Here is a 22,654-nt window from a genome sequence, read left to right as displayed (position 1 = left end):
TTTGACTAAATGCTAGTCGGATTTCTCATCTGTATTAGAGTTAAGGATTCTTAAGATTTTCAATAAAAACCACAGGGAACCAAAGTCATATTTTTATAAATTGATTCATAGCAGCTATAAAATGCTGTAAAGCAGTAAAAAGTGAAACAATTATGAGATATTATTTATTATACAAATCGATCTTATTCTTAAGCATAGTAACTGTTTACTACGCATGTCGAAACGTTCATTTTTTTCCAAAAATGGCTCAATCGAGTGCAAAATCAACACTAAAATTTATAGAAATCTTTGTTATCTACCCTAAACTGTTTATTCTGCTTCCTGTAACGGAATAATTTTGGAAAACAATTGAGAAATCACCAAGAGTAGAGCGGTTTTGGTGATAAGAAAAGAAATTCACTCAGCCCAGGCCCCCATGTGACACGTCCAAAATGGCAGCCTCCAGTACTAGCAGTCCTTGCAGTCTAGTTTGTCTCTTTTCCTGTGCTCAGGTAAGTTTGTAGGGTAATTATCTATATTTATAGATACCACTAGTGGGGAGTTAAAAAGTTTTTGTGACTTTTTGTTGGGAAAATCGAAGTAATTTAGTGATTCTTGTTATATTTTTTTAGATGATTATATGAATCTTAATCTGAATCTTCGAAGTTCGATTGAAGTAGATTATATCTGTCTCGTACAAAGATGTAGAAAGTTGAGTTTGTAGTATCAATTTTTATAGATACCGATGCCTCTAACTTTTCTTGGGAAAATCGAAGTGATTGCAGTGATTTTTGCAATAATTAGGGTTAAATATATTTAAATGTTAAAAAAAAATAAAACTTATCTATCATCAGATGTCAAGAAAAGTATTCGTAAAATTCAGCATCCAGGAGAGAGAAGTCAAGAGAATGGGGATTGTGCATACTTTGTCATGAAGATACTAGCGAAAAGCTTCAATGTTCCGGAACTTCGAAAAGACCCGTTTTTAGCTCGTGGAGATAAAATCTCCAGGAGGTGCTGGGGTGGTTCGAGAGAGGGTTCATTGTTAACTCAAATTTGTTAGACAATAGATCATTCGGCAGCCAATCAAATCGTAGCCGATGAATCGGGACAAATCGCAGTGTCATTCGGCAACTAATCAAATCGAAGCAAGCAATTCGGGAGGTTCGGTAGTATTATTCGGTAGCCAATCATATTTGTCGTATTTATCACCTGATTTTAAGGGCTTTCGTGGCGTGAGTGAGGCAGCCATTTTGGATTCCCACGACAACAAGAAATATCTGTTTTTCCATTCAAAGTGAGTACAATTGCGCCTTTTCATTGGGCACTTAGATCATTAGGGTAACCGTACGTTATATTTATGCCCTTGTTTTGAGCAATTTACAATTTTATTCGTGGATTGAAAGACTCAATCCGACATCACTGGTTTGTTAGACACAAACCAACAATCACCGGATCAAAAGACTCGGTCCAAAAAGCTCAGCAAAGAAACAACCAAAACAATACAAACACTGAGATAATTATTAAGCAATTTGTGCTTGACATTTGTATAATAGATAATCAAGCCAAGATAACCACTATCTGCGCCACTGAGTACTCACCTCTGCTCTGCATTTTAAGGTGAGCGAGCCACTGAGAAACACGTGTTTAGTTGTGTTGATCAGACGTTTGTCAATTGCTGTACCGGTATTTCACTTAAATACAGAACATTAAATCTGCTGTCTTGATTACCTTAACATGGCATTTTATTGGGTTGTAATAAGATGCAGCATTTTTGCCTGTGTTTCGATATTCACTGCACTTTTGTTTCTTGTACAAGATTTATGAAGCATTGCATTGCGTACAGCAGTGGGAAATTGAAATCGATGGGTATGCTTTTGAGGGGTTGTACCCATGTAAGTTTTCAGAAGAATGTAGATCTCGATATGTTTGTTATGAGCAAAGAGAAAGGATGCTATCAAAGAAAATGTTTTTGGTGGACCCATGCGCCAAGCAGATTGCCAGTAAAAATAATTTGTCGGTTGTTAAATAAAGCCAGAAAGACAAGGAAAATAGTTCGCAAACACATTGCTGCAGAGTTTCCCAAATCTTCTAGAATCCACCACTGGGTATCAAATAGGAAAAAGAAAAAGCAGTTTAGTTACTGGTGTAACAAACTAAAATTCAAATCTAGGGATTCCAAGTCTAATAGTCATGATACACGGACATCATTTTGTTACAAAACAAAAGCTCCGCCCACTTCTAAAAACAAGAAGCTTTATAAAGATGCATATGTGTAACCATGTTTTGGTTACGTTGTTAGAACAAGAACTTCCAAGCACAAGAAAGCTTTATTTGTGTTTCATGTTAATCATCTATCACACCTTAAACAATGTAATGTGAGGGATGCCAAATTTTTACAGAAATACCGTCATTCAAGGGAAACCATAATTATCTCTGGGGGTGTAGAGTTAAATCCTGGACTGACACAATCATCATCAGATATACTGCAAATTAGGTTAAGTTAATATGGATTGAGACCATTTGATTGTGGTGGGCAAGGGGATTACTTTTTTAGGGTGATTTCATATAACATGTTTGGTTCAGCAGACAATCACATGAATGTCCGACTTATTGGTGTCAACTATTTGATGAATAACCCAGAGAGGTTTATTGAGAGTAATGAAGAAATTTCATGGGCCTTGTATCTCAGTAACATGTCTACGCAAGGTACATGGGCTGAACATATCAGGTCACCACCATATTTTGAAAAGTGTAAAAAGGATTTGTTCGCCATGATACGTCAACTAGGCAACCCTACTTGGTTTTGTTCATTTTCTGCAGCAGAGACAAGGTGGACTCACCTGTTAAGAATATTAGGAAGGGTTGTGAATAATAAAGATTACACTGATGATGAAATTCAAAATATGTCTTGGCAGGAGAAATCAGATCTCATTCAAAAAGACCCTGTTACCTGTGCTAGGAATTTTGAACATATGGTTCAGTTGTTCATAAAAGATGTCTTGAAAGCAATGCAATGCCCATTGGCGACATATTAGATTATTTCTACAGGGTTGAATTTCAGCAAAGGGGGTCACCTCATATACATGCTTTAGTATGGGTTAGACGCACCACAGTATGAAAAAAGCCCTGATGATGCCATTGCTCAGTTTGTAAATAAGTATATCACTTGTGAAAATAATCAATCAGAAGAAACAAAAGACTTGGTAAATCTCCAAGTTCACAGACATGCAAAAACGTGTTAGAAACAAGGCCACAAGATTTGCCGATTTAAATTTCCTTTGCCTCCGATGAAACACACTGTTATTCTTCAACCCTTGGATGAAACTATGTTAGAGGAATGTGAAATCGTTAAAAAAAATTATGATAAAGTGAACGATATGCTTGATGATATGAAATATGAAGATCTATCATTTGAGCATTTTCTTGGTAGATTAAAGTTGTCTGAAGATGATTACATTACAGCAATAAGGTATTCATTGAAACGAACAACATTGATGCTAAAAAGACCGCCATCAGAAATAAGAGTAAATAATTACAACACAAACTTACTGAAAGCATGAAAGCCAAACATGGATATCCAGTATGTACAAGATCCCTATGCATGTGCTGTTTACATCTTGTCTTACATCACAAAAGGTCAAAGAGGAATGAGTAAGATTTTAGAAAGAGCCTCTAAAGAGGCAAATTCTGGCAACAAGGATATTGTTAAAAGAGTGCGGCATATAGGAAATGCATTTTTGAATGCTGTTGAAATAAGTGCACAAGAGGCAGTGTATCTAGTATTGCAAATGCCTTTGAGAAGATCATCTCGAGAATTTCAGTTTATAATACTTCTAACCCTGATGAAAGAACATTTCTTTTGAAAGGTCAAGATAAAATAAAAGAACTACCTGACAAATATACTGATATAGAATCAGATAATGCTCTGAAAAGGTACCAAAGGAGACCAAAGGAGTTAACTATGGTTTGTCTTGCTGATGTTATTGCTTTGTTTAACTGCATAAAAGACAAAGATTCTTGTTGTAATTATTCAACGAAGTTAAACACTCTGATGAAGACCTCCCAGAAACTGATTTTAATGAAAATGATGATGACGATCTTAAAACTTTTGATGAAACACTTGAATTAACAACCATTGAATACCAAATGGGAGGTGGTTTTAGGCTTGTAAGAAGGCGAAAACCACGTATTATCCAGGTCTGTTAGATTTAATAGAGACAAAGATCCCGAAAACTATTATCGAGAGCAACTTATGCTGTATTACCCTTGGAGAAATGAACATAAAGACTTATTAGAAGGTTGCTACTCATATGAAGAAAAACATAAACAAGTAGAATCCATAGTAAATAAAAACCGGGAAAAATATGAACATCACCCTCACATTCTTGATAAAGCTGCTAACGAAGTTGAAAATAATGTAGAATATTCTCAACCTGTAGCTCCCAATACCCAACACATTGACGAACAAGACAGTGTTACTAAAACGAGGCGAGTCAGCTACTTGGCTGTTTTGACCCAGGCAATAGTAAACAGTATAGTGAGTCTGACATTTTTAGTGACTCTGGAGTTTTATCAAGGTCAAATGATGAAGAAGAGCTGCTAGAAAAGAGAATGAATGATAGCGATTATCGGAAACTTGTACGTTCCTTAAACATAAAGCAAAGAGAGTTTTTCTATCATGTATTGCACTCAATCTAGACTATTGATAATCCACTCAGGTTGTTTCTAAGTGGGGGTGCTGCAGTTGGTAAAAGTACTGTCAATAATGCATTATATGAAGCACTTATCAGATACCTTAACAGTATACCAGGTGAAAACCCAGATGAACTAAAAGTTTTAAAAGTAGCATTTTACATAATGGGAAACACCTTGCACTCAGCATTTAAAATACCAGCAAACAGGGGGTTTACTTACTGTACACTTGATAAAGATAGACTTAATACAATCAGAGCACAACTTAGAAAGTTACAAGTTATATTTATTGACGAAATTTCAATGGTTGGTAGTGGCATGTTTAATTTTTAAAATCTGAGACTTCAGCAAATTATGGGAACTACTACACCATTTGGTAGCATTATTATAATAGCTGTTGGCGATTTTTTTCCAATTGCAGCCAGTGTTCGACAAATGGATATTTGAGTAGCAAAGATTGTTATGGTGCATCAGCTACCAATATTTGGAAAAAATACTTTTCTTTGTTTGAACTTACAGAAACAATGAGGCAAAAGGGTGATAAAAGTTTTGCAGAATTGTTAAACCGTTTAAGAGAAGGAAAGCAAACTCCAGATGATATCAAATTTCTTATGTCACGAGTTGTGGGCCCAAAACCGGGTGAACAAAACTACCCAGCATTTCTGACGCATTTGTTTTGTACTAATAAACAAGTGAATGCACATAATGATACTGTTTTCAATTTATCTCAAACCGCAAAAGCTGAAATAGATGCTATAGATATTGTTATTGGTGACATATCTGAGGAGCTTAAAGAAAAAATCAACCAAAGAATTCCAGATGATCCCTCAAAAACCATGGGGTTATTCAAAAAGCTACCTGTGACAGTTGGAGCTAAATATGACTTAACAGTGAACGTTGATGTAACTGATGGAATGACCAATGGAGCTGAATGTATTATAGAAGATATTGAATACAGAGTCCTGCACTCTAAGAGGCCAAGCATTATCTGGGTATCTTTTTCAGATACACATATAGGTAAAAAACAACGTAAAGAGTACATAAATTTATTTAACAGTAAAATAGATAAAAAGTGGACACCAATATTAGAAATCACATGGCAGTTTAAAATATCAAACAAGATCGTAAATATCAAAGAGGCATTTTTCGCATCGAAAATGTTGAAATTTTAGACTACCACAGGGTATCTCAATAATGGACTATCACAGGCTCCCTATCTTGACGTTTTGACCTCATTTTCCTGGGGTGCTGGTTTATTTTATTTTATAGTTTTTTTATTTTTTTTTTTGGGGGGGGGGTGCTTCTTCCCTTTTTAGGTCATTTATTCCCATAGCTCAACCCCAAACCTTTTTTCTTTTTTTTTCAGATTTGATTGGATATGTAGATCATGTTACAGATATCCAGAAGAGCAATCATACACCATCGCAATACTTTGATATTTACCTTGGCAAGGGAAGTGGCAAAGGAAGAAAGAAAAATGATTAGAAAAATGGTGAAATCAGATGAATTCTCACAAAGACAGCTAGTTCTCGATACACAGCACAGCCGGAAACCAATTTCTCTTAAAAATTTACAAGTTTCAAAAAGTGGCACAATTTTTTTAAACTCTAGTACGGCTATCCAAGAGGTGCCTCTGCATACTTTAAATTTCAAATTCTCACCAGCAACGAAAGAAGTATCAAAGATAAGCTCTTTATTCCCAATGATCTGAGGATGAGATGCAATGATCACTGACAAATCTGGAACAATTACCTTGTCAGTCTGGGGCTTTAATATTGACAAAATTCAGGAAATGAGTTTTATACACTTACAGACTGCAAGTTAAGATATTTTCATGAAAACTGTCTGTCTACAACACAGACAAACTAAGATAACAAATGCAGAGAAGCAAGACCTCTCATCAGTTCCCCCATCAGTTGTTGAACAGCAGTGGATCTGCTATACAGATATAATGAATGTAGCTGTCAATACATACCCTGTATGTAACAACAAAGACTGCTCGAAAAAAATAAGTTCTAATCCAGCTGGGGCGCGAGTGGTGCGGTGCCTAAATTGCATCGAGGCAATGTTGTTAAACAACTGTTATTTTGAAATGAACATCAATATCCACGTTGGAAAGAGTGGTAAAGTTCATATTGTAACTGTCTTTCCGAAAGTAATCAACAAATTCCTGGGTGAAGACGTTTAAAGTTTCAATTTCGATAATTTCATCAGGGCAGTAATGGGGTTGGTCAATGAGCAGTTCAATAATTCATGTAAGGAAACCATCTTGAAGGGCAAATTCTTAAGAAACTTTCATACTCGTGCCATCTAACCCAAAAATCGTGCATGTTCGAAACGACCCAACCCCATCACTTTTAAATGGTCTGTCCCTAATAGTATTGTTGGAATTGAAAAACTTAGTTATCTGATACGTTCCAAAATAATAGTTGCGTTTAAGGGTACATGTTTTAAGCCATTTTCATTCTAAATGCAAAATAGATCTCAAATTATGATTACGTTTATAATGAAATGATAACAATAATAAAGCAATGATTATTATTGTTATAATCGGTGATTAATTTCCAATGCATTAGTATGGAAAGTCATGCTCCTGTGATGACCAACGCAAATGCCCTAGGGCCGGTTCCTGAAAAGAGGATTAGCTTATGCCCGGATTAAGCGCTATTCTAGGCATAAATCCACTATGCTAGGCATAGCTATTCCGGCCATAAATATCGGTGCCGGGAATAGTTATTTCCCAGCATAAATCTTTAATCCCTAGATTAGCGAGTGGAAAACCAGTTTTGGCGGGAAAATACGGCAAAGCGCGCGCGTTTTCTTCTTTTTATTGGCGGGAAACCTGTGTAAAAAAACGTGGATTTCCTCGGAAATTTCCAAAAGGCACGCTTGAAAAACAACTAAAAATGTCACAAAATAGCACTTGGAGGATACAAAGCCAGACAAGCGTAAGCCAAATTTTTCTCAAGGAGAGTTAAACGTCATCACCGAGAGCATTGAGGCCAACAAGAACATATTGCAGTCTAAGTTTACTTACAACCTCACAAACCAAATGAAGAAGAAAGTGTGTTTGGACATCACCGCAAAAGTAAACGCCGTGGGTGTGGCTTACCGCACTGTGGAAGAGTTCAGGGTTAAATGGAAGGCGCTGTTCAGTGTGGCAAAAAAAGAATGCTCTGTTGCCAAGAAGGGGAAGCGGCAGACTGGCGGGGTCCGCTGCCAAAGGAGCCCTCCGGTATAAGCAAGCAGATAGTTGAGGTTTATGAGAACACGCCGGGGTTCTCCGCGATCGAAGGAGGGTTCGAGACAGGTATTTTTTGTGTTTTGTATAATATTCATGATACAGTCATGTGATCATGTCACGTTACTCTATGCGCAACGCCTGTCGGAATTTCACACCAGCCATATTTGTATACATTACAAAAGGGGGTAGAACGAAGCAAAATATCCAAACATCACAAAGGAAATCTAATATATCGCCTGTCTCTGTAAGACATCCCGAAAGAATTTCCTTTGTTAATAGTTGAGCACGTATTATTATCCTTAAAAGCATTAATTGAAGTCATCTGTTTATGGAGGGAAATATGGACCTTTTTTTTGCAAAACAGAGTAACAAGTGATTTTCTCTACTGTGAAATTAACGTTTCATTCTACCTCACCAGTTCGTCCGAACGAAAACTATTTCCTTTTAATTCTCAGCATAACTATAATCAAATACAACAACTGATAAACATTTGGATGTTTGTTTCAGAGCACTGTTGACTTATGTCAACTACTAACAATAGATATTACATAATTCAACACACCGAAGCATGACTTACTGTCATGCTACTCTTAGATAACCTTACATAACGACACACCTTCGAAAACAAATGAAGATTCATTTCTCTTGCCCTACGTGTTTTGCTGTTAATTGTAGTCTTTAGATAAGTTGATGCCAATCATGTAGTTTGAGCTATCCTTCTATGAAGTCTCTTTTTGTATTTTGACATGAAGGCCACAACTTCGGGCAATATTTCCAAATATATCTTATCGAAAAACCAATCGATAAATTGAAATTGGTTGATAACCTTAATGAATTGATATCGACTGGATCGGAAGATCGATAATAATTGATACTCACACGACCCTTCATTAGTCTGTCAAATATATCGATTACATCAGGAATTTTCAAAAGATAGACTTCTAATTGTGCCACAAATCGAAAGCTGCGCTTGGGAAACCCTTCCACTTGCTGTATTATATGAAAAATTTTCTCAACCTGATCTCGCGTTTTGCAAGGAGTTTCCTAATTATATAACCACATAGTGAAGCACTTAACTTCGCTTCTTGCAGCTATAGTCTTGCTGACAAAACCTGTGATCTTCGGAATTTCAAAAACATGAAGCACTAAATATTTGACAATCCAGGCGCGTAGCTACAATTGATGGAGGGAAACTGTGCAATGGTGATTCCTAAGAGAAATACATCTTTACACACACATTTTTTACAAAGACCTTTTTATAAGAACGCTGTGTCGTATTTTGTCTGTATGGAATGTGTAGTTTAGTCAAACGTCATCAATAAATAATCAATATTACTTGACCGTCTCAATTGAAAAATCGATAATTATCAATTGACCTCCCAATTTTTTTTGCTATTGATGATTGATTGCCGATACAATTAGTTAATTTTGTCGACTAAAATCAATTAATGTAGATTATCGGTTCCATCGATTGAACACACCGGGCATGAATAAAGCGAATAACTACCAGCAGACAGGTATTCATGATTTTCCTTGTTGTTGTTGTCTGACTTGATTTAAAGCACAACCAGTAACTGGAACACCTGAGCGGAATGTTTATTGTCTTGTGATGAATCAGACGCGAGAATTCAACAGACTCATACTAATATTTGTTGAAAAACATTCCATGTATTTCTGCTGTTCACGGTTTTACTGGTGACGCTGTAAATGCGTTTCTCTCTAAATTCAATGTGTGTGCTACTTTGATGTCTTAATTTATAACTGTAGGAGAAAATATTGACCAAGAACTGTCGGAAACATCAGAAGATGTAGTGGGTGATGAGTTCCCCACAATTGCATTTGATGATATCGTAGAAGAGCCGACTATTGCTGTCCTTGCTGAAGCCCCTGTCCCTAAGAGTAACAAGACAAAGAAAAGGTACACTGCAGATGATTAACTCACCCTGCAGTGTGAAACTCTCCAACTGCAGAAAGAGTATTTAATAATGAAGAAGGAGAAAGTAGCTCAAGAGTTAAGGGTCTTGAAAATGTCTAATTCTCAAGACCTTTAACTCTTTAGGTTTTTTACAAGTTTTTTGGAATAGTATTCTTAGGGTTTGGGATATAGGCTCTGAGCAATGATATCATGTTTGAAGCTATTTCGGGCAAGTTGGCCATGTTTGGATTTCAAAGAGATTCAGTGCATTGATTTCGGCTAGTGAAAATCGTAATCTGGATTTCTATTTTCAAGTTTTAAAATAATATTGACGGATCTAGTCAGAATGGATCCCATGGCAATGAAAAATCAAACAAGCAAGTGTAAATATAAAGCAAAGTCTCCAAGAGAGTGAAGTCTACAAGACACTTCACAGGATGACATCTTCCATTTAAAAATAATGAATAAAAGCCTTAAAAAATACTTCAAAAACAATGACAATTATACGTAAACTGTACAGTCAACAAGAATATCTGAAGTCATTTTAAAACATATTTTTTTGGCTAGCATTGAATCTATTTAGAACTTCTGGTGACGCTGTAAATGCATTTCTCTCTAAATTCAATGTGTGTGCTACTCTGATGTCTTACTTTATTACTGTAGGAAATAATATCTACCAAGAACTGCTGGAAACATCAGAAGATGTAGTGGGTGATGAGTTCCCCACAATTGCATTTGATGATATTGTAGAAGAGTCGACTATTGCTGTCCTTGCTGAAGCCCCTGTCCCTAAGAGTAACAAGAGAAAGAAAAGGTACACTGCAGATGATTTACTTACCCTGCAGTGTGAAACTCTCCAACTGCAGAAAGAGTATTTAATAAGGAAGAAGGAGAAAGTAGCTCAAGAGTTAAGAGTTTATTAATAATGTATTAAGCCTTATTAAGCCTAACGCCATAAATTGACTGTAAATTTGCAGGTGTTGCCAAAGTTTTATCTAATTTATATTTTGTCTGTTTCTTTTTTTGAGAAGAAAAGGAAAAATAGTCTATTTGTCAATTTCCCTCCTATGTAATTCATGTTCTTTAGAAATTTACAATCTTTAAAATCATATAGTACCCAATCTTTCATTCATATGGGTATTTTTTTTTATTATATGAAGCATTCTTTGAAATACAAACTTGTAAAAGTAGTCCATCATTCTAATAAAGTATTGAATACATTAAAAATATTAAAAATAATTCTCGCAAATGTACTCCCTGATCCTTAGACCATCCTCTGGTCCCTCATAGGGGGTACCTCTGGCTGATCATCCTCAAAGACAACCCCACGGGGATTGTAAACATCATTTTTTATAATAGAAATGTTGTGCAAAACCGCACAAGCCCCTATTAGGAGGGTTGCCTTTGAGGGATCCATCCTGATCTCTGTATGCATGAGATGGAATCTCCGCTTAAATACGCCTAATGTCTGTTCAATCTTCACCCTTGTCTTTCCCAGTGCTTCATTGTAGGCCTCTTGTTTTGGGGTTTCAGGGTGAGGGAAAGGGGTTATTAAAAAAGGCTTGCAGCCATACCCACTTTCACCAATTAGAACACCATCCTCGATGCTCTTGTGCTCCAGCTGCAGCTTGTCGTGTATTCCACTGTCTTGAAAAATGAAAGAATCGTGGGCATTTCCAGGCCATTTGGCTACAACATTGGTGAATAGCCCTAAGAGTGCAAAAAAAAATCACATTTTAAATGCCTGCTAAATCCACCAGAATGCAGCAAAGGTACTGAAACTCACTTGAAATATGCTTTGTAACCCTTTTGTAAATATACAAAAAAATAATTCTCAATTGCTCTTCTCAAAAGGCCCCTATGAGTTTTTTAGACGTGTTGCGGACATTACACTAAAAGTAGACCACTCATTCTACTAACACATTTCTAAAGGCTATTGCCTGTGATTTGTGCAAACTTCAAAGGGAATAAGCAGGTATTCTCTACTCAGGAATGATGAAATATTAATATAGCCAAAAAATCTGAAATTAATTTGAATTGAAAGCTTTTATTAAAGAAAATGTGTGTTGCGGACATTACACAAATATTGTTGCGGACATTACATTTTAGGGATTGTTTACAGTTCAAACTTATACCAATGATTTTGTGATGGACAAGTATTCTCAGGTCAGATGATTAGAACTGATTTAGAGCAAAAATTATTGTATGTCAGTCTTATAATACCTGATTTATTAGGCTACATGTACAACTACAGGTCTATCATAGGGATAAAATCATGAATCGAGTTTATATAATTCTAAATCAAGTGAAAATTGTCTTGATATGTCTCAGCAATGTTTTCTGTTCTCTACTGGTCAGTGGTATCCCATTTTGAGCATGCACACAATTGGGGATACTGCTGACCAGTTATAATATAATCCTTTTCTACACTGCATATGACTAAAAGCATTCACTCGATGTTCTCTATGCGTTCAAATGGCTAAAACTAGTACAGAGAGGTCGCAGATACGCCGTAGCAAACTGAGAAAGGATTATGCATGGGATAAAGAAAGAAAACGGGCTGAAAGGGACAGACCAAAAGAAAAGAGTCAGCAGGAAATTGACCGCAAGAAAAAGGCTAACAGGGCAAACCGTGTAAGGAAATTCAGGCTGTTACAGAAAGGGAAGAATGAGGCTAAAGCAAGAACAACCACTAAGAGTAACAATGAAAAAGCTTACAAAACTCCCCAGGCTTTGGGAAAAGCAGTTGGTAAAGTTAAACACCACTTGCCAAAAAGTCCACGTAAAAGGAATGCTGTGATAGTGAAGCTTGCTTTAGTTGCTGGGTTGCCCCATGATGCAAAAAAACACAAACGAGCTGGTAAGGGCCTGGATGAAGAAACCACAGCCAAAGTACAAGCTTTTTATGTGCTCGACTCCATCTCACGACAGTCTCAAGGAAGAAAGGACTTTAAAACATGCCAAGACAGAGGAAAAAAACCGCAATTCCAGAAAAGACATCTCTTGTATTTTTTGAGAGAGGTACATGCTCTTTTCTTGCAAGCCAACCCAACCACCAAGATTGGACTGAGTAAATTCAGCTCTCTGAGGCCTCCACACGTTCTCCTTTCTTGAGAATTGCCACGAAATGTCTGCTTGTGCCAGTATCACGAGAACATCAAGCTTATTTGTGACTGTCTCAGTAAACAAATAACTGAGTTCCCAAGCTATACAGGAGATTTTGTAGATAATTTTGTCTGCAGTCCAAATTCAGAGGAATGCATGCATGGGAAATGCAGCCAATGTCCCAAATTCCTAGATGAGCTTGAGTATGATGATACGACAGTTACATGGTATGAGTGGGAGCGCACGACAGTGTCAGTCGCAAAAGAAGGAAAGGATGGTTCTACTACCACTATGAAAAATATGCAAAAGGTGTGCAAAGAAGGCACAGTTAGTGATGTTTTGGCATCACTAGATAGAAAGCTCCCTTTTTTCCTGCAACATGTTTTCATCAAAAGAACACAGTCTGAATATTTTGAAGGCAAGCTTGACGATGTTGGCCCAGATGAGGCAGTCATCCAGGTAGATTTCGCTGAGAATTACAGCTGCAAGTTTCAGGATGAGATTCAGTCAGCTCATTGGGCCCAGACCAATGTCACCCTTTTTACTGTGGCTATTTGGACAAAACCGAAAGATGCAGAGAGAGTGTGTGAATCTCATGTCATTGTCTCAGATGAATTGAAGCATGACAAGAATGCAGTCGCAGTGTTTATGTGGCAGGTAATCTCTGATTTTGTTAAGCAGAGACATCCCGAGGTGACCAAGGTTTACATCTTCTCTGATGGACCTAGCTCTCAATTCAAGAACCGATTCATTGTTAGCTTTTTGCACAAACTAGAAGAGGTGGTACATGTGCAATGGAATTTCTTTGCTACCTCTCATGGCAAGGGGGCAGTAGATGGAATTGGTGGAACCATCAAGAGGCTTGTTTGGAATGCTGTAAAGTCAAACCGTGACAACATTGTCTGTGATGCACAGTCATTCTTTCAGGTGGCTAGTAGCCAGTCAAAGAAAGTCAATGTTTCCTTTATTCCAGAGAAGGAATTCAATGAGAGGCTGGATTTATTGTGCATCAAGAAGTACTTCACTGAATCCCAAGTGATCCCTGGAATCTCCAGCTTCCACTGCATCGAACCTGATGAAGATGGATTTGTCAATGCCGTCTTTACTCCTCACAATCAGCAGAGCAAGCAACGGTAGACGTCTTCCCCTTTCCAGTTTCTGATGACTCTGACGATATCGAAGATGATGATTTTGCTGATCTCCCTAGTGAGGAGAATAATCTTGATAAGCCTGTTACAAAAACTCAGGCTAGCACATCGAAAGGAACATGCTGCAGTGATGATCTGATCTTTGTGGAAAAAACTGCAACTTCTAACAGCTGTACTTCAAGCACTTCCAAGGAAACAACCCAACAATGTGATGTTCATATGGGTTTGCCACATGGCCTAGACACTTCAACCTTTGTCCCCGTGATTCCATATTCTCTTCCCCAATATGCGATGAATGAGGTAGAGGCTGTTGTGGGGGATCTCATACAGTTTAATGGGGACCAGCTGATTGGTCCTGCTGATATCAACGCCTTGGTCAACAACTCTGCTCCCCGTTCCCAGGATATGTGGTTGACAAATTTCATCATAGATGCATACTTCAAGTTAATTAAGTCAAGGCAAGAGAACAAGAGGGTAATCCCAATCTCATGGGAGGTGTATGAAAAGCTTAAGGTTTCTGCTATCTCTACTCGACTCCAAAAAGAGTATGAATCTCCCCTCTCCTACGATCTGATCCTTGTCCCTTGCAACACACCAAACTCCAACCATTGGTTCCTTCTTGCAGTCCTACCTCACATGAAAGCTGTTCTTTTGCTGGATAGCCGAGCAGTGGACTATGTCAAGCCCCCAACCCAGAAAGCAATGAATAAAATGGCTTCAGTGCTAAGCGAGCTTGGTGCCAACATAGAAGAGTGGGGTTTCTTCTTCAACACCAAAGTTGACATTGCACAGCAATCAAGCGGCAATGACTATGACTGTGGGGGTATATACATGCCTATATGCTAGATGCCTTGCAGACATTGGTCATATGGTGGAGGCCGCTTCCCTTCCTCAGTTTAGGAATGGCATTCTCCTTGAGCTTCAAAGGGGAGCACTCCAGCAGATTCCCTATCCGACAATTGAGAGAGAGAAGTACTATGCTGTCCACTATCATTTCAACAGTACATGCAAATACTACATTTGGAGAGTACTAAGTATGGAAGGTGAAAGAGTGAAGGTCAAATATCTTCACAGAGTAGGAGCCAACAGATTTGATTGGCCTATGAGGGATGACATTGATGATGTTCATGTATCCTGCATTTTCTTTGGGCTAGTTGCTCTCTCGAATGCAGGACCATACATGGTTCCCATGCTTGCAGACATTGAGAAGGTCTTCGATTCTACCCGCTGACATCTTCATCTGTACTCACTGATTTATGCACAAGAATGTGACACACGCCACGAAATGGCTCTTTGAACACTAATTAAGTTCATGTTTTATAGACATTGCACCATTTGAGTGTGATTTTTTTGAAATTCATATTGTGGGATAACTTAATGAAACATTTTATATGATTATGCAAGAGGAAATAGAAATGTAATGTCCGCAACAATCTTTTACTGGACCCTACAGAAAAGGGGAGAGTGATACACTTGAAATTCTTTCACCCAAACAACAACATAAACTAGCTTAAAAAGCAAACAAAATGTGTTTTTTTTCCCATATGTAATTGCTGCTTGAGGATTTGAATTACAATGTATAAACGTTGCGGACATTACGTAATGTCCGCAACACTATTTCAACCTAATTATATGAAGAAGAAAATTTATTATTTTAAAATTTCAAACATGATAAAGAAAGTACTTGTCATAAGGTATCCATCAAACCTCTTATTCAGCAAACCCCTTATTTTTTATATTAATTTGCCTCCTTTTAGTATTTTGTGTCTAAATGTTTATTTTTAAGTGTTGCAGTAGGGTAAGCCTCCCACGTGGTGGGCGTGGCACAAACACACAAACAAATACCATTTTCTGCTAGCTCCATGCATAAGCTGTTCAATGAGATAGTTTTTGTCAGTAAATATAATATTTGAAAAATTCTGAAAATATCATGTCTCATGTGGAATTGCCCTAATACATTTTATTTACCTAGCAAAAATTGATCTGTTGGTCAATTGTTTTAAGTTAATCCCCGAAACATGAGTCTACACTATGATTATTTTGTAATAGTTAATAATATGGAACTTCATTTAATATATTAGTGCTACTTATTTTACGACCGACCCCTGATGACAGGCACTGGCTTACCACTACCTACAGACATGTAAAATATCTAACTTCGCGCAAGTAATGGAAAAGCTTTTATCGAGCAGTTAAGGATGGTCTGAGGCCTCCAAAGTCCATAACCTACTGTCTCGTTTGGGAATAGCGCGTAATCAGACACATGATTTACTATCGTAAAGCTTTTGATCTTATAGATCATAGTACACTTGTTAGAAAGTTACGTAGCCAGTGCAATCTTCCAGCTAGTATTGTTAACTGGATAATAGATTTCCTATCTAACAGATCTCAGCGTACTAAATTTGCATCAGATTGTTACTCTGAGTGGGGCCCAGTCCCCGCCGGCGTTCCTCAGGGTACGAAATTAGGCCCTTGGCTTTTCGCATGAATGATCAATGACCTAGATATAAGCGCGCTTCAGTGGAAATATGTGGATGACACCACGGTGTCAGAGGTAATTGCGAAAGGCAGTGACAGTCACGTGCAGGAGCTAGTTGATAAAGTGATAGAATGGTCTTGTGAAAGAACTCCGAATTTCTTTCGCCAGACAGGAGAGAGATTTCACTCTGATAAGCATAGAAGGTAAAGAGATAGAGGTGGTCACCAGTGTAAAACTGCTGGGTCTTACGTTAACGAATAACTTAACTCGGAACGAACATGTTACTGAGGTCACGAAAAAGGCTAGTAAAAGACACTATTGTCTAACACAACTAAAAAGAGCTGGAGTTCCCCAACATGAGCTAGTATTATTTTACACGTCATGCGTTAGATCCCTTATCGACTACGCCGCGCCAGTATTTTATAATAGCCTTCCTCAATACTTGAAAAATGAGTTTGTGCACCTTGAAAAAAGGGCGGTATCAATAATAACATCAGGAAGGTGTAAATCAGCGAAGGATATTAACATCAATCCGATCTTTGACCATCATAATTTACTGTGCAGTAAGCTTTTTAATGACACTATTAATAATCCTAACCACAAGTTAAGTACTCTTCTGCCGCCGGTAAATTATCACTCCCGATATGCTCTGCGACACCAGCGCCGTTTTAATGTTCCAAGACTTCGCATAAAAAAGGCTAGTAATACTATCATATTCTCCATGATCAAACAACTTAGGCTGTAGTTATATACATTTTATCATATATTTTTATAGGAAGTAATTATATTTTATCATAATAATAATTATAACTATTGTCGTATTTAAATTTTTCATATTATTTTTTTGTACATAATGCGTAATTCAGCCTTTTGGCTGCAATGCATATTTTTAATAAACTATCTATCTATCCTTAGAAATGCAGTTAACCGCGAAAGAAAAAGATGCAAGGCACTGTTCTACGAGTCCAAGGTCCAGCACCTGCAAAATGACGCTCCAAGAGGCTGGTGGAGTTAGTTGAAACGACTGTGTGGCTCGATGTCGCGTTCGGCGAACCTAACCAGTCAAACCAACGAAAACGGGCTAAACGGCCTACCCTTTTTTCGAGCCATTAGAATAATATCGTCCCCTCGCTTAACCCAGTCCCTCTGGAGGATAATTCTCTTGTTCTTCTGGAGGTTTCTGAATCACGGTACCTTGAATTCTTGTATACCCTGAATCCTGTAACGGGGTGCGGGCCTAATGGCATCCCTAACTGGTTGTTAAGAGATTACTTTAAGTTTCTTGCCTTTCTAGTAACAAACGTTCTCAACCACTCCTACAAAGAGCAGTACCTTTCTTGTAAACTTGTTGATGTGTTGCCGCTCTCTTAAAACGGTGAAGGAACTCATAAAAAATAAAACAAAATATAACACATTATTCTCTCCAGACAAGCTAGATTGGAAAATAATATTCAGACTTCCAAATAAAGCAACCTTAAGTCCCAGACTCAGGGAATTCCAGTATAAACTACTTAATAGAATAATCTATACTAATGTCAAGTTATTCAAATTCGGTATCTCTGAAACGCCTCTCGGTCACTGGTGCAAAAAAGACGAGGAATCCCTGGATCATTTCTTCTTCACTTGCCCAAAAATCAATGCATTTTGGATGGATGTCAGCAAGTTCTTAGCTGAAAATTGTAACTGCTTTTGGTGTCCTGATTTAAAAACTGTTATCCTGGGTGTAACTTTGTCTGAGGATTCGTACTCTGTTTTCCTAAACTATGTTATGAGTAGTCCTTATATGGTACTCACGCCATCACGTGACTAACAAGCAACCCTGTAAGCCTGCGATGTGATTTGAATAAATTAGTCTGAATGTGATCTTGTCGTAGCCTGTAGTCCTGTTACTATTACAGCCATAACTGAAATCATTACATGGTACCAGGAGTCGGAGGTCCAGGGCGACAATAATCATAGATATGGAGAAAATCAAGCCACCGCCAGAACTAGACATGGATAGTCGGAATTTAGCGGAAGCATGGAGAGAGTTTGAAGAGAGCTGGGAGCTGTACGAGATATCGAGTGGGCTAACAACAAAGGAGGAGAAGGTCCAAGTGGCCACACTTTACAGTATAGTGGGGCTGAAAGCCCGAAGAGTTTTAAAGACGCTACCAGGAATACCAGAGGCGATAGCAGAGAGAAAGGTCAAAGACACCCTGAAGGCCCTAAAGGATTATTGTATGCCGCGCACGAATATAACCTATGAGAGGTACATTTTCCGAACAACCACTCAAGGGGAACGGCAGTTCGATACATTTCTAACCGAGTTGAGACGCAAGGCCGCGCTGTGCGACTTTGGTGTAATAAAAGACTCGCTCATACGTGATCAAATCGTTATTGGAACCAACAGCCCTACGCTGAGGGAGCGACTCCTCCGTGAACCGGATTTAACCCTCATGACAGCCATAAATCTGTGCCGAGCTTCAGAGCAGGCGATTGAGCAATCGAAGTTGATCACGAGGCCAGAGCAGTCACAGGAAATCAAGGAAATTGATTCGCTAAACGCAAGAGCTCCGACACAGAATCAGAACAAGGGACAGAGCTTCAAATGCAGATTTTGTGGGCTGCAACACGATCGGGGGAATTGCACAGCATACAACGCAACCTGCCATCGGTGCAAGGAGAAAAATCACTTCGCCCGCTGTTGCACGAGGAAACTCCCCCAACCGCAAGCACATCAACAACAGCGTGGTGCTTCTAGAGCTATCCGCGAGGTCGAGTTACAAGAGCAGCAAGACCCAAACAACCTGTACAAAGAAATCGAGAGCCTTTACATCGAAGAGATCAAAAGTAGCAACAAGATAAAGTGTGTGGAACAGTGCCTGAGTTTGAATGGGAAGAACGTGACTTTCAAATTAGACAGCGGCGCAGAATGTAACGTGATCCCGGAAGCGGTTGCGAAAGAACTTGACTGCACGATCGAACAAACAGCACTCAAACTACGAGCTTTCGGAGGAAACCCCCTAAAAACTGTAGGCAAATGCTATATAGATACAATTGTCCAAGGGCAAGAGAGCCCAATCGCAGTTGAGTATTATATAGTAGAGCACAATGTTAGACCCATTTTAGGCGTAGAAACGTGTCTGACGTTAGGTTTAATCACATTTAGTGGTGGTGCGCGAGCGCAAGGTCTTAGCATAGATGCGCTAGAGCAGCCACGCAACCTCCTGGATCAGTTTGAGGATGTTTTCACAGGTCTGGGATGTGTTGAGGGCGAGTATGATATCTGCCTCAAAGAGGGCGCAAGACCTACAATTCAGCACCAACGAAATGTTCCACTGCGTTTGATAGAGCAGTTAAAAACCACCATCAATGACCTTGAGCAACGGGAGGTAATCAAAAAGGTCAACGAGCCAGTTGAATGGGTGAGTAACCTTGTCATTGTAGAGAAGAAAGATAAATCCCTTAGACTATGCCTAGACCCCCCTGATTTAAATGAAGCCATTGTAAGGGAAGATTATAAACCGCCTTCAATCGAGAAAATATCAAGCACCCTTAATGGGTGTACGGTATTTACAGTTGTAGATATGTCCAGTTGCTATTGGCATAAGAAGCTGAGTGATGCAGCATCATTACTCTGCACATTTAACGCGCCCTTTGGTAGGATCCGGTTTTGTAGAATGCCATTTGGAATTTCATGTGCTAGTGAAGTGGCACAAAAAATGGTAGAGGAGCATTTTGGTGACATAGGTGTGCTTCCTGTTTATGATGACATTATTATTGCAGGAAAAACGACAGCCGAGCATGACAGAGCCCTACACAAGGTGCTTGAGAGAGCCAGGGAACGCAACATCAGATTCAACAAATCCAAGATACAGTACCGGCTAGACAAGGTAAGCTATATGGGGGAGGTGGTCAGTAATAACGGGTTCACGCCAGATCCTGCTAAAGTATCAGCCATTTTGAAGATGCCTGTCCCACAGTGCAAAAAGGATTTACAGAGATTGCTGGGAATGATCAACTATTTATCAAAGTACATACCCAGCATGGCTGAATTGACTGCCCCATTGAGAATGCTCCTGAGGAAGGAGGCAGCCTGGGCCTGGCACCCAGAGCATGATGCAGCATTAGCTAAGCTAAAGACAGCACTCACAAGCAAACCAGTACTTAGATTCTATGATATACACTTACCTACCACCTTGCAGGTTGACGCCTCAAAGAGTGGACTTGGAGCCTGTTTGCTCCAGAATGGTCAACCTGTAGCATATGCCTCCAGGGCCCTGACTAGTGCAGAGCAAAACTATGCACAAATAGAGAAGGAGTTGCTGGCAATTGTATTTGGATGCGAGAGATTCAATATGTATACCTATGGGGCAGATATTGATGTTGACTGACCATAAACCTTTAGAGTCCATCTTTAGGAAACCGCTGCACAAAGTGCCTCCCCGTCTACAGCGAATGAGGCTGAGACTCCAAAAATACCACACTTCTGTCCGTTACGTGCCAGGCAAGTACCTATACATAGCCGACACCTTATCCAGAGCATATGACACAGAAGCCCAAACCCAGACTAATGACATGCATGACGAAATGGAGCACATGGTCCATTGTATTATGACAGACCTGCCTGTCTCAGACACGAAGCTCTCACAGCTCCAAGAAATAACAGGCAAGGACCAGGACATGTTACTTCTTGGTAAGTATATAAGGGAAGGGTGGCCGCAAAACAGACAAAGTGTTCCAGTGCAACTTAGACCCTACTGGAATGTGCGTCATGACCTACACCTGTTAGATGGGCTTGTCATGAAGGACCAGCGAATAGTTATTCCAGTCACATGGAGACCGCAAATTCTCCAACAAATACACAAGGGCCATTTTGGTATAGAGAAAAGTAAGGCTAGAGCACGGGCCGCGGTATACTGGCCGGGTCTTAGTGCCGACATCTCCGAAATGATAACAAAATGTGACAAGTGTTTAAGTTTACAGAAAAAACAGCAGAAAGAGCCAATGCAGCTCAGGGAGGTACCACTGTTGCCATGGCAACACATTGCATCAGACATTGGTGAGTATCAAGGGAAGCTCTACCTAGTGGTCATTGACTACTATTCCAAGTATATAGAAGCAGTGAACATGAGTGGGAAAAAAGCTGGACATGTTATCAAGGCGCTGACCGAATTTTTTTCTAGACATGGATACCCTGAAACGCTCACAGCTGATAACAACCCTTTTAATGCAGAAGAAATGCACGAATACGCCAGTCGATGTGGATTTAAAGTTATTCCTACTAGTCCTTTATACAGCCAGTCCAATGGCCTGGCAGAGAAAGCAGTAGGGATTGTAAAGGGAATCCTAGGTAAGGGATGCAATCTACATGAAGGTCTAATGGTCTATCGCAACACTCAGGTAAGTAATTTTCCATACTCTCCTAACCAGATGCTTTTCAGTCGTCAGGTACGTACAACCCTCCCCATGCACCCTAGAGCACTTCTCCCCACTGTGCATGATGACATCCGCATACAGCTACAGGATCGGCAATTGAAAACAAAAGAGTACTATGATAAGGGATCAAAGCCCATACCCCCATTGAAGGAGGGGGATATGATAAGGTTTCAGAAACCTGGGGAGAAGAATTACAGTCCTGGTTGTGTCAGTGGAGTTCACAACACTCCCAGGTCCTATGTGATAACAGATCAAACTGGGAGGGAGTATCGCAGAAATAGGCGCGCGCTTAATGCATCTAGGGAACCACCACTGTATGTCAGTAAGGATGATATGCTAGATAGCACCTTCGAAAGTGAAAATGTAGTGATCACTCCAGAAGAGCCACGTAGATCTAGCCGTGCCAAATCTGCACCAGTCTGGCACAAGGACTATATCATGGACTCATAGCACATCATATCTTATCCTTATTATGCTATTGATTAATTATGATTATTCATAGATTATTAATTATTGTATAGCTTAACTTGAGAGGGGGATGTTATGAGTAGTCCTTATATGGTAGTCACGCCATCACGTGACTAACAAGCAACCCTGTAAGCCTGCGATGTGATTTGAATAAATTAGTCTGAATGTGATCTTGTCGTAGCCTGTAGTCCTGTTACTAT

The 22,654-nt window shown here is 39.1% G+C and overlaps 3 protein-coding genes across 14 annotated transcripts in view; 2 read left to right on the top strand and 1 right to left on the bottom strand.

Annotated features, from left to right (window-relative positions):
- Positions 1-408: 408 nt before the first annotated feature.
- Positions 409-21,494, top strand: LOC125556670 (uncharacterized protein K02A2.6-like). 9 transcript variants are annotated; one of them, XM_048725294.1, is made up of 5 exons: positions 501-1,276; positions 1,536-1,599; positions 17,481-19,972; positions 20,334-20,440; positions 20,956-21,494. In XM_048725294.1, exons 3-4 carry the CDS (start codon positions 18,527-18,529, stop codon positions 20,433-20,435), a joined length of 1,548 nt encoding a protein of 515 aa, XP_048581251.1. In that variant the 5' UTR covers positions 501-1,276; positions 1,536-1,599; positions 17,481-18,526; the 3' UTR covers positions 20,436-20,440; positions 20,956-21,494. The 9 variants fall into 9 exon arrangements, with proteins under 9 accessions (XP_048581052.1, XP_048581103.1, XP_048581121.1 ...); XM_048725335.1 differs by lacking the exon at positions 20,956-21,494 and adding an exon at positions 20,753-20,866; XM_048725095.1 differs by adding an exon at positions 409-491 and having other exon boundaries at positions 834-1,276; positions 17,481-21,494.
- LOC116601989 (protein ALP1-like) overlaps positions 10,396-22,654 on the bottom strand; it is a 48,546-nt gene continuing 36,287 nt past the window's right edge. For 3 of the 4 annotated variants that reach the window (XM_048725472.1, XM_048725550.1, XM_048725514.1), the window contains one exon: positions 10,396-11,543. In XM_048725472.1, coding sequence (XP_048581429.1) covers positions 11,098-11,543 — 446 coding nt within the window. In that variant the 3' untranslated portion in view covers positions 10,396-11,097. The remainder of the gene's footprint in view (positions 11,544-22,654) is intronic. The other variant, XR_004290242.2, reaches the window with a different exon arrangement.
- On the top strand, positions 11,542-15,597 carry LOC125561309. The gene has a single exon (XM_048725433.1). It carries the CDS (start codon positions 13,095-13,097, stop codon positions 14,073-14,075), a length of 981 nt encoding a protein of 326 aa, XP_048581390.1. The 5' UTR covers positions 11,542-13,094; the 3' UTR covers positions 14,076-15,597.

Source organism: Nematostella vectensis, chromosome 1, assembly GCF_932526225.1.
Source record: "Nematostella vectensis chromosome 1, jaNemVect1.1, whole genome shotgun sequence".
NCBI classification, from domain to species: Eukaryota; Metazoa; Cnidaria; class Anthozoa; order Actiniaria; family Edwardsiidae; genus Nematostella; species Nematostella vectensis.
Note: the sequence above shows the minus strand (reverse complement) of the source record. Positions and strands in the feature narration are given on the sequence as shown.